Below are 13,005 nucleotides of genomic sequence, written 5' to 3' on the forward strand. Positions count from 1 at the left end.
GTCATCAAAGAAGTGGTTCGGATTCCACTATAAACAGTAGGTCTAGGTTTGAGCGAGAGATCTGGCGAATCCTCCCTCGTTAAACTCCCAATAGCCATGAAACGCATATAAACGCGCAGCTATGGACCTTAAGGTCTGCAAAGCTAATGTTTATTTTATTTTTTTTATAAGGATGCATAAAGGAAGGCGACACAAAAGAGACATGGAACTTACAATTTCATAATCGTAACAACACACCAGTGTTGTACTGGAACACAGTACACCGAAACTGTCATTATCATTAAAATAATTACAAATGAAGATGCACTGGAGACAAGAAGTGGTTGAATAGTAATTATTGATGCTGAAATTGGCATCTTGGGCGCATTTTTGTGTCTTTTATGGATTCATTATTTTAAGATTGTGATGTTTTTATGGAAATTGCTGCTTTTATTGCATTGGAAGTTATTGTGTAGAAAATTTAATGACTTCATGAACTTTTTAACGTACTTTAAGAATTTAAAAATAAAATGGCGGAATTTTTCTCACTTCGAATTGTTTTTCTTGAATTTTACAGTGTATTTAAGGAATTAAAAGATGTTTAAGGTCGAGAATTGTAGAAAAAGATGGCACGGATTGAAATATCATAACATTTGTAAGGAAAACTGACAGAAATCCATAAAAAAAACATAAAAATCTCATATAATCATGTAATTTCCAGCTGAAAAATTCATGACAAATCTGAGATCTAGTAACTCAACCAACAGTATGTCTCTAAAGACTCCCATCAGTCATTCCCAAACAGTAGCCAAACTGAACATCCACGAATATCAGTTATGCAAATGATGCATATAAAAAAAGGAGAATAAAGATAGGAATACTGCTAGATATGACTGTCGAGTCCGGCGTAAAAATGAAAAGTGAATGATGGAAATGAATGGAAGCAACAGCAGCAGTAGCAGTCATCACAATGACATTTTTGTCGTAATAATAATTACATGCTCAGTCATTGGTTTAAAATGAATGGTGCTCCTTGTTTTGTCATTTGTCACAATTGACGATGGCATGTCCAACAGCTCTGACACGGACGTGTTGAATTTCCACACAAAATTAATGTCTGTCGGAATACCCATGACTTCACATTGAATTTTTGCCGTTTCGCCTCTACCGACATTATACGTATGAATTTGTCCTGGTCGACATACTGGCGCAACTATTTGTGTACGAAAGATAATAGAGATGGGGAAGAGATGAAAATGCATTGAAATATAAAAAAAAGGAATCCAATTCAAAATAAATTAAGCTTACATTGGACTTCTAGATATACAGCATTGCTCTCACCCTCACCCTCTGCGTTCACAGCACTGCAAATATATTGACCCATTTGTGTACGCTTTACGTTCGATATCAGTAAGCTTTGATTTGAAATTATTATTCCATCGCCAAACACATGCGAAATGTCCTTGCCCTAGGGATGCATTTTTTTTTTATGTTTTGTTTATCAACATTTGACATTTAATACAATTTAAAATCAATTAACTTACATTATGCTTCCATGAGACCTTATAAACCCACGGATTCGATTTTATATTACACTCAAAATAAACATCAGCTCCTTCTTTTATGCCATTTTGTAGATGATTTTGCTGATTTGTACCGAATTCTAATTTTACTACTGGTATATCTGGATTTTTTTTTGTGGGAAAAAAGAAATTTTTATTAGTTTATGGTGGATATAAATTGGGTATTGTGGAGATATTTTTATAGAGCACACGGATGTGGAAGAGTTTGAAGGTTTTTAGTGAAATTGTTTTAAATTTTTTGAATGCCAAGATTTTAGGAAAACATCCAATTGATTGTGTATTCACGTGTGTGGTATATGAGCAAAGTGAATTGTTTTGATATTGAATTAAAAATAGGCTATTCTGCCAATATTAGAGTAAGTACTCTATGGGCTAGTGATTAGGCAACCAAACGGATATTTTTGAGTACGTTGGTTCGATTCCTAGCATAAACTGGCTTAACCCTAGAAAAGTACAAGTTTGTCAATCGATCCAAAATTAAACACCAAGCCGACGTGACTCTGGCATGATGCCGGACGATTTGTGTTCCTCGGGTACGATGACTGTTGTCCTCGTAATGAGATAAGCTGGGACATTATCTTAGAATTTGCTTAAAACTAAATAATGATTGTTCTGGATTCTCCACATTCTAAACTTTTTTCAATGATAACCACTATAGCTGGAAGTTACACGGCGTATAAGTTGCCAAATCTGGTCCGAGACCAATGTGACTCTGGCTTTAGGCTGGACTCGGTGAAGTCTGTCTTCAGGCCTGATTCAAGTGAGCCTAATACTGGATTTTCACCCATTTGTAGGCCGTGTGCTTCCCAAGATCATAGCTGTTGCTCCTCCACAAGGCCTAAATAACAAATTTCCCAGAAAAATGTCAAATCTACAACATAAATTCTTAAACTAATATTTAATCTTCATCAAAAATGATCTAAGACATTTCATCCCACACAACAGACCGACTCAAAAACTGATAGACAGACACAAAAATTATGAAATTCCACAGAATATGTCGTTCAATAAAATTATTCAAAAATGAAAATTGTGTTGAAAAGCTTAAAAGAATAAATCCTGATTGTAAAATAAAATAGCACGAAAAATGAAAATTTCTATTCGAGAGAACAGCAGTTCCATAGTAAGAGAAAGAGAGATAGGACATGCCAGCAAATGTAATTCATTATTTTACGCCTGAGAAAGTTTTATTATCAAAAAAAATGGTAGAAAAAAATACCCTTTTAATGTCATCTAGCCATTCATTCAGCCAGTCCTAAACTCTTTTAAAATGCAATTTAAAATTTTTTTGTTCCTTTTATTCTCCGTAACCCCATCGGTTGATATCCATGAGCTATTCATCTACAGGAACCGAAAGTCTATCCACCCGAAAAGTCATAATTGACACATAATTTTTCAAGATACGGACTTTAAAGGACATGATTATTATTATTATTTTCTATAAAAAAAAGTTATAATTTGCATGGTCATGGATATAATATGTCTATGCTATATGCTTCACATGTGAAATTTTAATCTCCATATTAAGGGATTCTTAATTTGATTTTCCCTTCCAAACGTACATTATAATAAATTTCATTATGAGCCATTCCTCTTACAAATGTTCATTATGTACACTCGTGCTGGACACAGCCTTTGTGTTACAAGAACTGACTTTTCTTTGTTGTGGAATATGAGGAGTGATCATGTAGGGGGATATGATAGCGCAATTTTTTTTGAGTGATTATTATGATAATGTAATTAGAGTAGGATGTTATTACATAAATATTGCTTAGTCCAGTGCTGTATAAACTGTTTTGTTGCATGACATGCCTTGCTGATAATTCTTTACCGAAACAATACACAAAATGATGTTTATGGGATTGTATGTCAAGATATACGGCTTATGGCATGGTGTGCCGCGGCATACAGTTTGGAAAACACTGGTTAAGTGTATAGACTGGATTGTTAATCTATATTCTCAACACAAATGAAGGTAAAGACTGAATAACAGAGAATTCAAGGCAATAATGACAATTTCTTGTTAATTGAGTCAAATTAGCCATCAACTAGTTTCTAAGTTGAATCCAAGTAGTTAGTATCCTTGACACACAATGACTAGAATGTACTTGAGAGACTGGGATGTAAAGTTAGTATAACAGATGATTATGCCAGGAGATATTCAAAAAAAATTTTCAAAGTCAGTCAAAATTATTTCCTTATTTACAGCTACAAACTAGTCTCAAAATCAACATTTCAGCCATCAATGCAGAATTATAAAATATTGGTCGTATGACGCTGAGGCTAGGGGTCCGAAAATTACCGGTAATCGGGATTTGACGGTAACGGATATTTACCGGTAATTACCGGTGATTACCGGTAATATCCGTACATTCCGACTCTATATATACGAATATTAAGGGTAAAAAAATTTTTATTTTTGGTCACTTTTTTCGGTCATTTTTAAAAAAAGTCATTTGCAAACGTTTTTAGAGGATGGCTTGTAGAGAAGAGTTGTAAAACATCCAAAAGTAAGAACTTTTGCATTAAAACTTTTGACTATTGGACTTCCTGCAGTTTGAAATTTGAAAAATGACCGAAATTTGGTCAGTTTTCGTTTCAGCCGCTTGTGCTAAAGAACTAGTTTTTCATAACCCGATAAGTACCTGAAAAGTTACCTTTCTCATCTCTCTATCATTACTGATATTACCATTTCAAGGTGATGCAAATAAAGCCCTTCTTTAGGATTCATCATACAAAATGACTGATTTTCAGATGTAATTTTGGTAATTTTTTTCAACAGTAAGCATTTGTATAAAAGTTGTAAAATATATCCAAATATCCAATGCTCACTGTGAAAAAATGTGACCAAAAATAACATTTGACTTTGAAATTTATATATCTTGAAATTGACAAGTCTAAAAATTCTTTTGGAAATATCCACATTAAAAATTTTCAAAAATGAAAAATGTCTAAAAATAACGTTTTCACCCCCCTAACAGCAACGCTACATAAAAAATAAACTGCGATCTTAATATTTGAATTTTTTAATGTCTCTGCTTAAAAGTCGTTAAAAATCTGTTACCGCTGGATAATCCATATAAATTAACGGTAACGGTAATGGATATTACCGGTAATTACCGGTAACGGACGGTACGGATATCCGTCATTCGGACCCCTAGCTGAGGCTCATGATTGTCAAAATGGTACCATTAAGTTGATCTGCTATTAAAATTGCCCATTTAAGTAGCTCTCATGTTACATTGCCCAAAAAGGGTCAGTGTCTTTAACGTTTCATTTAGACTATCCTCAATCGGAACACAGCAGCAAGACTGAAAAGTACATCTGTGTTCCTGCAAAAATACTGCAGATGGGCACCCTACATTAATTGAACATTATACGTCCTTTGAACTCACCATACAATCAGTCAAGTAATCATGTCCGTCAAAACATCAAAAACTATTTAACAAAACAGCATCAATCGACCAAATCACCAATCTAAAACTACTAACCCCTCAAAGCTGTATCCAATAATTTACAAAACAACTCAATGGCATCTCCCTTATTCAAATTTTCAACCATTCTACAAGAAAATTACAAAAAAACTCGATGCTTTACACTCACTGATTCGTGAAATATTGAATCATTTAAATCCAGTCAGACAGACAAAATTACTTTAAAAAAAATCACATTAAATCCTATTTTTAATCCCTTCTACAACAGAGCAACAGCAATGAATAAGAAGAGTAAGATTAATTATTTTGAGCAATATGAATTACTTGTTACCCCCACGTATCATTGAACATGCAATTATTATCATACTGTAAAGGGATTGTTTGGATGTTATGTGACGTAAATGATTGAGTTTTTGACCGTTTTCAGGGTTGGGATCCAGGTAGAAATAATCGGTAAAAGACCGTCGAATTGTACCTTAGCATTAGGCAACCTGAGAAATTGGGACGGATAAATCACAAAACAGGGTGTTTGCCCATTCTGACCGTCACACACACATTTGGGGTTTTGGGTCAACATGCTAGAGTTTTTCGTGAAAAACATCCCAAAATTCTTCTGTGATGACGGTTTTGACTCTTTGACGTTTTGCTTTACTCAACTCTGCACGCTGCATAACCCAAGGTATATTAATTCAACGTACCAAGCCACAATTTTTGTGTCGCGAATACACAAACCTAGTTAATGTGACTAGAACAGCAAAAAAGCACTCGAATTCAACTAGACTCTCCCTAGGATCGAACTCGGGACCTTTGAATCGATTGCCTGACTTCCTAACCGACTAGACCATCACCACTTTTTCTCAACTTACCCCCTTAAGAGCATTATGTTACATAATTCCTAAACGTTCCCCTAATTTACTTCTCCTGTTTCTCCCATAACATATCAATTTTTATGGATAATGTCATTCAATTTTTTAATGTCTCTGTTTATACCTTAGGGAGACGATTCATTAAAATTTGATTACTCTTCATTTATATTCCCGAAAAAAAAAACATTGATTACTCATGTGCGTGAAGATTAGAGGATGGAAGTAAAAATCTCATTAAAAATTTTAAATTTCCGTATTTGTTTGATTCATGGTGGATGGGGGTGTAGCTAGAGGGGTTTTTAAGGGGAGTTTTGGGGTTTTTCATCAAAAACTCTGGGAAATTGACGAATTTTTCGAAATATTCTCGAGGTCAAGACAGAAACCCAGACTCGGACTTGCCGGAGTCTAGAACTTGCCGACGTTGAGATATGCCGAAGTCTAGGACTTGCCGTAGTCATGGACTTGCTGGAGTTAAGAACTTGCCGGAGTCTAGAACTTGCCAGAATCTAGGACTTGCCGGAGTCATGGAATTGCCGGAGTTTAGGACTTGCCGGAGTCTTGGAACACCCGAATTCTCGGACTTCCCGGATAGTCTCGGACTTCCTGTGTAGTTACGGACTTCCAGGGTAGTTTCGGACTCTCAGAGTAGCTTTTGGACTTCCCTGACAGTCTCGAACTTCCCAGATAGTCTCCAGGGTAGTCTCGGACTTCCAGGGTAGTCTTGCCTTCGGAATCGGGTACCGTTAGGAAAAGGTTAACCTCCAAACTCACACCTCTCCATCCCCAATCCTCGTTCTGAATACACCCCATGCATACATGCTGAATATGTTTTCATAGAATTTTCATCGGAAAAACAATTTTTATGCAGAAAAATGAGTTGTAAATTTTCAGTTCTAGAAGGAACATTATTAATCTCACAGATTCCAATGAATCATATCCAAAAAGTCATAATCCCCCAGTCAGCATAAAAAAAAAAAAAACTTTTTAATCTATAAATTTTCAATATTTTTCCATCATTGGAAAAGTTTAATGTCATTTTTTTTGGTTCTGAAAGGTTTTTCATTTGATTAACTTTTCATTTTCTTCCAAGAAGTTTTTTTTTATATCCGTAGCGCAAACCCTTCAATGACATTAAGCACTGATGATTTTTTCAATCCATTTTAAAGATTTTTTTTTTGATGTCATCCTTTTGACATAGAATCTTTTAATATTGCATCATCAATCAAATTTGTTTGACTATTGATGAAAATGGGGATTTTTTTGTGGATGTGATGAGGAAATACATCAAGAATTTGAAATGTACATTGATGGAAGTGACGAAAAGTTTTCTTTTTATTTTTTATTGGTCGAATTATTTGATTATTAAAGTTTTCCTTTAAAACTCAAATGAATGACTTTATTTTACTTTGTTATATATATCAATGCAATATTCAAATGAACATTGACCGTATTTGCCATAGAATTCAAATAAATATTAGTCAGTGTCAACTTTTGCTATAAAACTCAAATTCATTGTTGCTGCTTTAAATTTGTTGTAACTTTTAAACAATAGTTGACCGTTATAACTTTTCATTTGAATTTTTGAATGAAGTTTGACGGTTTTTGCCATAAAATTCAAATTAAAGCTCACAGCAAAGGTTTTAGAACTTGTACACAGATGAACTTAAATTCGGGTGAATTTGGGTTAAATCCAGGTAAACAAGGATGAATTTTCAAGTTTCGTCCCTTTGGCTTATCGTTATAATGTTTGCTATATAAGTCAAGGCATTATTCAGGATTTTAAAGTTATTTGCTATAATATTCAAATGACTCGTCAAAATTTTGATATAAAATTTAAATACAAATTTTCCGTTAAATGTTTGCTATAACTTTTGAGCAGGATTTGACCGGGTTGAACTCAAATTTGATCGTTTTAAGTTTTGCTATAAAATTCAAATGATAATTGACAGTTATTGTTTTTGTTATAAAAATCCAAAAGTTTCTCTTATTTGTTTATAATTACAATTAAAATTGCTCGTTACTAAATTTTCGCTAAAATATTCAACTTGATAACTATTGCTATAAAATTTGAATTCAAAATAATCGTTATGATTTTACTACAATTTTTAAATATTTTATAGTAAATAACATTAATTTCCTAAGTAATGTCTTGACTTTTATAGCAAAAATTAAAAAAATTGACAGTTAATTTGTTTTCTATCAATATTGAATGTTAGTTAATAATTTAGGTGCTATAACATTGAAATAAAGTAAAAAGTTTGACTTTTAACCTCAAATTAAGTTTCAAGTTGGTTTCAAGCTTAACATATTAAGAATTAAGCTTGTCAATACATTCAGATTTCATATTTTGTAAGTTTCAAACTTATTTTAATCAAAAGTCAGAATCATAATAATATATATTCCTTTATTTAATTAATGATATAAGTCGGAACAAAAGTGAGTCTAGCTTGATATTAACCTCGTCGGTTTTAAATCAAATGTTATAATGAGGTACAATTATTAATATGATATGAGTTATGTTTGGACAATATGAGTTGCGGTCAAAAAAAGTTTATAAAAAGACCAAGAAAGCTTGCCTAAAAAAAAGAAGATCCCTCAAAAAAAAAAAAAATGTTAATGCAAGTTATTTTAAAAAGAAAGAAAGCAAAAAAAAAAAAAACTAGTTATTAATGACGAGGTTTCGGTAACTTATGTTTTACACGAAAGTCCAGTGAATCATAATTGTATTGGCCAAGTAATGAAAATAGATCATTCGGATGGTGAGCGACTTTACTGTAAAAATTACTGGTTATCCGGGATATGAAATCTGACATTAGTGGAATGCTTGTTTCTTTGTGAATTTCGCTTACTGTTTTGAAGTCGGACCAAACGACATTAAGAATCATTTTTATTATTTTATTTTGGAACAGAAAAGTCAGAAACGCCAACTCAAACACTCCCCTTTTCTGCATTATTATAACTTACTCCAGATAATCTACAGCTTTAATTATAAGAACTAAAATGTAAATTACCTAAAACACGTGCCAAACTCTCCCACACTTCCCTCACCAACAAGTTTAAAAAGTTGAAAATTTATTCATTCAAATTTAAAACAAAATTAAATTCAACATCTCAATTTGCTTCAGGTCACTGACATAAGAACCACATTTACTTTTTAGTAACAATAAACTCATTAAACTTAGCCAATAATCGATAAAAATAGCAAAACTTTCTAGCTCAAAAGTTCATAATTTTCAAGTAAATTGTTCATTAAATTTTATGAAAAAAAAAAAAACTTTTTTCACCTCCGCAAACAGTTTGCATAAAATTCCACTAATATTTGCTTCCAAAATTTATGGCAATTGCCTCTAATAAATGTAAATTATTCCCTACAGTTTAAATTAAATTAGTTGATTGTTTAATTCAAGCTTTATTATTTAAACATATGCAGGCACACACATGAGTGAATTTTAAATTGTTCCTATATATATATATCAAACTTATATCCATGCAAATAAATGTCAAACTTAGAATATTATTTCAAAATTTGCAAATATTGCCAACAGATTTTGTACCATCAAATATTTACGTCCCACCGATACAAAATCAAACATTGCTCAATGAACACACGAGGTGCCTGATTAAAATTTCGATACCCGCTAGTGAAATTTATTGATGCGCGCAATTGTTTAAAGGTGGAAAAATTTTTTTTTTTTCGTAAATAGCAGATGAAAATTGAAATGAAAAGTTTCTCTATTTTCATATTTTGGAGGTCCTTAGTGGTAATTTTGTCAGAATTTTTTATTGAAAATTTGTAAGGATTTTTGCGAGTTGTGGAGCTAATTTTTGAAAAATTTACCGTTAATTCTACGTAAAATTTACAGACAAAGATAATCCTTTGATATTACTAGGGTTCGCCCAGATAAAGTTTTCTGCATCTATGTGCATCTAATTTTGGATAATGCTTTGATATTACAAAAGACGACTACTGGAATACCTAAAAACGTTCTCTTTAGCCCAATCGTCCCCTAACAGACAGGAAAGTATTCAATGCTGTGCCTGAGCTGAGTGGAACTTTAAGGGTATCGAGCCATATATAAGCTAATCTGCCAGTTCGAAAGTATGGCCTCTGTGGCCGAGTAATTAAGCAACAGACAGGAGAATCTGATATCAACTCCATAGTGATTCGTGAGTTCGATTCCCAGCAGAGACCGAACCCTCCCAACATCTATTACATAGAGTGTTGTCAATATGATTGTGGATATGGTTCAAATCCCATTAATTTACATAGAAATTGTTCAAATAGCATTACTGACAAAAGCCGCAACCCTGAGCCTCAACATCCAATCCTCTTATATCCTCGAGACGTTAAGCTGTAGCATTCCGTTCATAGTGCTCTCCTATTTTACTATTCCTTGACATAACCCTGTGGTGAACAACCTGTTTTTCGCCAAAACTCTTTGAAAATGCCAAGGGTCAGACACTCCAGTGGTACAGTACTGTACTTACTATACTTTTCATACAAGTATAGTAGGTACAGTAAAATACTTACTGTACTTTTCATACAAGGACAGTAAGTACTGGTAGTGTACTTACTGTACTCTCATACAAATTCAACAAGTACAGTAAGTACAGTGCTGTACTTTTGGAGTGTGTGATCCATGGAAAATTCCACAAATCATAGATCGCGTGTGGTTTTGGTCGAGGCTGACCTCCAAGGAATAAATACCTCAAACAACAAAAAGCTCCATATTGTTATGACTACAAAGAAAATTCTAACAATTTTTTCCACAATGGCAATTTGAACGTTAATTTTCATTTTAATGTTTCGTACTTGCTGCTTCCAACTTTCCATTCAATTTTCTTAACTTGGCTGTCAGAAATTCTTTTTGCTGATGTCGGAATTAGTTTTGCCCCAAAGAAATGAAAAAGTTTTCTTTACGCTCTACACTTTTAGCAGTGTGTTCAAGAGTTTATACTTTGGCTTTTTAATGAGTTTATTACTTTTTATAAGGTAGTGGGGACGTTTGTAAGTTACGGAACGAGATGAGTAGCTTTAAGGGGTCCGATTGTAATGCTTTGTGACAAAAGCATGAGGCAAAACACATACTTTGTAACAAAATTGACCCCCTTAGCGTGACGTAATTTACGAATCTACCCCAAAGATGTTTTCTATTTTGAGAGAGTTTGTACAATTTGTTGTGTCGTTTGTGTATTCATAGATATCAGAATGGTGAACTTTGTTATCATTTATATTAAAACTTTTTTTGTTATTTTAATATTAAAAAGCAGTATATTTTCAATAATAATCAAAAAATATATACTGCCCTATCATACAAGCATATGCTCAATGAGCATCTTAGGGTATGTAGTGAGCATTACTTTGGGTAGCTGGTGATTAGGTTAGCTGTAAAAGTATCAGTTGGGATGCTTTGAATTACAGTATTGACTGTTTTATGGGTCAACCAAGGGGATAATAGTGTGTATCTGCATATGGGTCATCACATCGTGTGAAAACTCATGGACAAAATGAACCATTTTACACTTTTCTGAAGCACCAAATAGCACAATGCTGCAAACCAAACTGTTTGCTATAAAAATGTGTCGAAAAAAGCCGTCACAGTGACTTCAGGGCAACTTTGAGTCTTCCCGTAATACGGTGACAAAGCTGTGCTCTAGCGAACATGTTGTGCTGTTCGGGAACTACAGTCTCATGATCATTACACAAAAATCAAACCAGATGGACACAAATTATTCATAGGCGCTAAATGGCAGCCATATGTCGTCCATATGTCGCCCAAGTGGCTGTCACATTGCGACCAAGTGGCTGTCATATGGCGTCCAAGTGGCTGTCATGTGGCGTCCAAGTGGCTGTCATGTGGCGTCCAAGTGACTGTCATGTGGTGTCCTAGTGGCTGTCATGTGGCGTCCAAGTGAATGTCATATGACGTCCATAAGATATTTTCATTTAAATTCCATGTAGCAACAATTTGACTGCCATGAAAAACATGTGCTGATCGGGAAAACGCTATTAACTTATCCTATTCTATAGCTTCTAAACTTAACTTTTTTGAAAAATAAACTTTCATTTTAAGCACTCAAACACAAATGAGATTGTGAAGGATAAAAATGCATTTTTACGAACTCAATTTGGAATTTTTTTCCTTCCACAAAAACGAAGAAAAAGAAACTTTTTTTTACTCATTTCATTGTCTTACGCGGATAAAATGAGAAGAAAAAGTTTCCACCGTGTGCTCTCCTTTTTATTGAAATGAGTAGAACCATTAGCAATTTAATGAAATATAATAAAAAAGAGTAAAACTCAGAACTTACGATGAATATCTAATTTAAAGCCTTTTTCAATCCCCGATTCAGGTATTAGACTCTGCTCCGCTCGACATGACAAATATTTTCCTTGATCATCCAATACGGGTATGTACGTTAAAATTGATCTTGTTAAATTTCCATCAGATGATGTCTGTATTATGTCAAAAAAAAGAAGAAAATAGAGGAAAAAACAAGAGAAATGAGAAAAAAAGCTCATTTGATTACTCAGCGATTTTGTTAACACAATAAAAGCGGCAACCGTTAGACTTCCATGAAGTTGGATTGATTTTTTGGGTATGGGTTGATGGTTGAGGGTAGATAAATGTTAGTTTTGTAGTATAGGAGTGCTATCTCATCGTCATTTAAAGTCGTTTAGATGAATGTAGGGAAATTCAATTTTGATACTACATGCTGGAAATTTTGAAGTCTTTAAGGATTGGGAAACCTGTAGGGCTTTATGGTGTGGTGCATATGTTCAAAAAATGCTTTCATGGGATTGCTTGTGTCCAACGATGCAAAAGTGCTGGGAATCAGAAATGGCGGAAGTTATCTAAAGACAGATCCAGCTTTCGACGAATTCTAAATGCGGATGAAATTCCGATGCCTTCGAAAGCGAGAAAGCATAGTTCATATGTCTCAAAACCTTACTAACTTCTAAGGTTCCACAGAAAAAAGCACATTTCTCCATAATATGGTCCGAGTGGGATTCGAACCTACGTCCTCTCGATTACATCGATTACATTGTCAAGTGCTCTTCCTTACTGAGCTACCGAGGGCTGTTAAGGAATGTGGCATAAATCATTCTTAAACCTTCTTATCAGAAATTATCGAAAGATA

The 13,005-nt window shown here is 33.7% G+C and overlaps 1 protein-coding gene across 1 annotated transcript in view; it reads right to left on the reverse strand.

Moving 5' to 3' along the window:
- Positions 1 to 944: 944 nt before the first annotated feature.
- LOC139092944 (synaptogenesis protein syg-2-like) overlaps positions 945 to 13,005 on the reverse strand; it is a 34,145-nt gene continuing 22,084 nt past the window's right edge. The window contains exons 6-9 of the mRNA XM_070643515.1: positions 12,175 to 12,319; positions 1,524 to 1,663; positions 1,288 to 1,447; positions 945 to 1,192 (exon numbers count right to left, since the gene is read on the reverse strand). Of these exons, the coding sequence (XP_070499616.1) occupies positions 945 to 1,192; positions 1,288 to 1,447; positions 1,524 to 1,663; positions 12,175 to 12,319 (693 nt within the window). The remainder of the gene's footprint in view (positions 1,193 to 1,287; positions 1,448 to 1,523; positions 1,664 to 12,174; positions 12,320 to 13,005) is intronic.

This window comes from Chironomus tepperi, unplaced genomic scaffold (assembly GCF_022539635.2).
Source record: "Chironomus tepperi strain 1889 unplaced genomic scaffold, CSIRO-AGI_Ctep_v1 contig_317, whole genome shotgun sequence".
Taxonomy (NCBI): Eukaryota; Metazoa; Arthropoda; class Insecta; order Diptera; family Chironomidae; genus Chironomus; species Chironomus tepperi.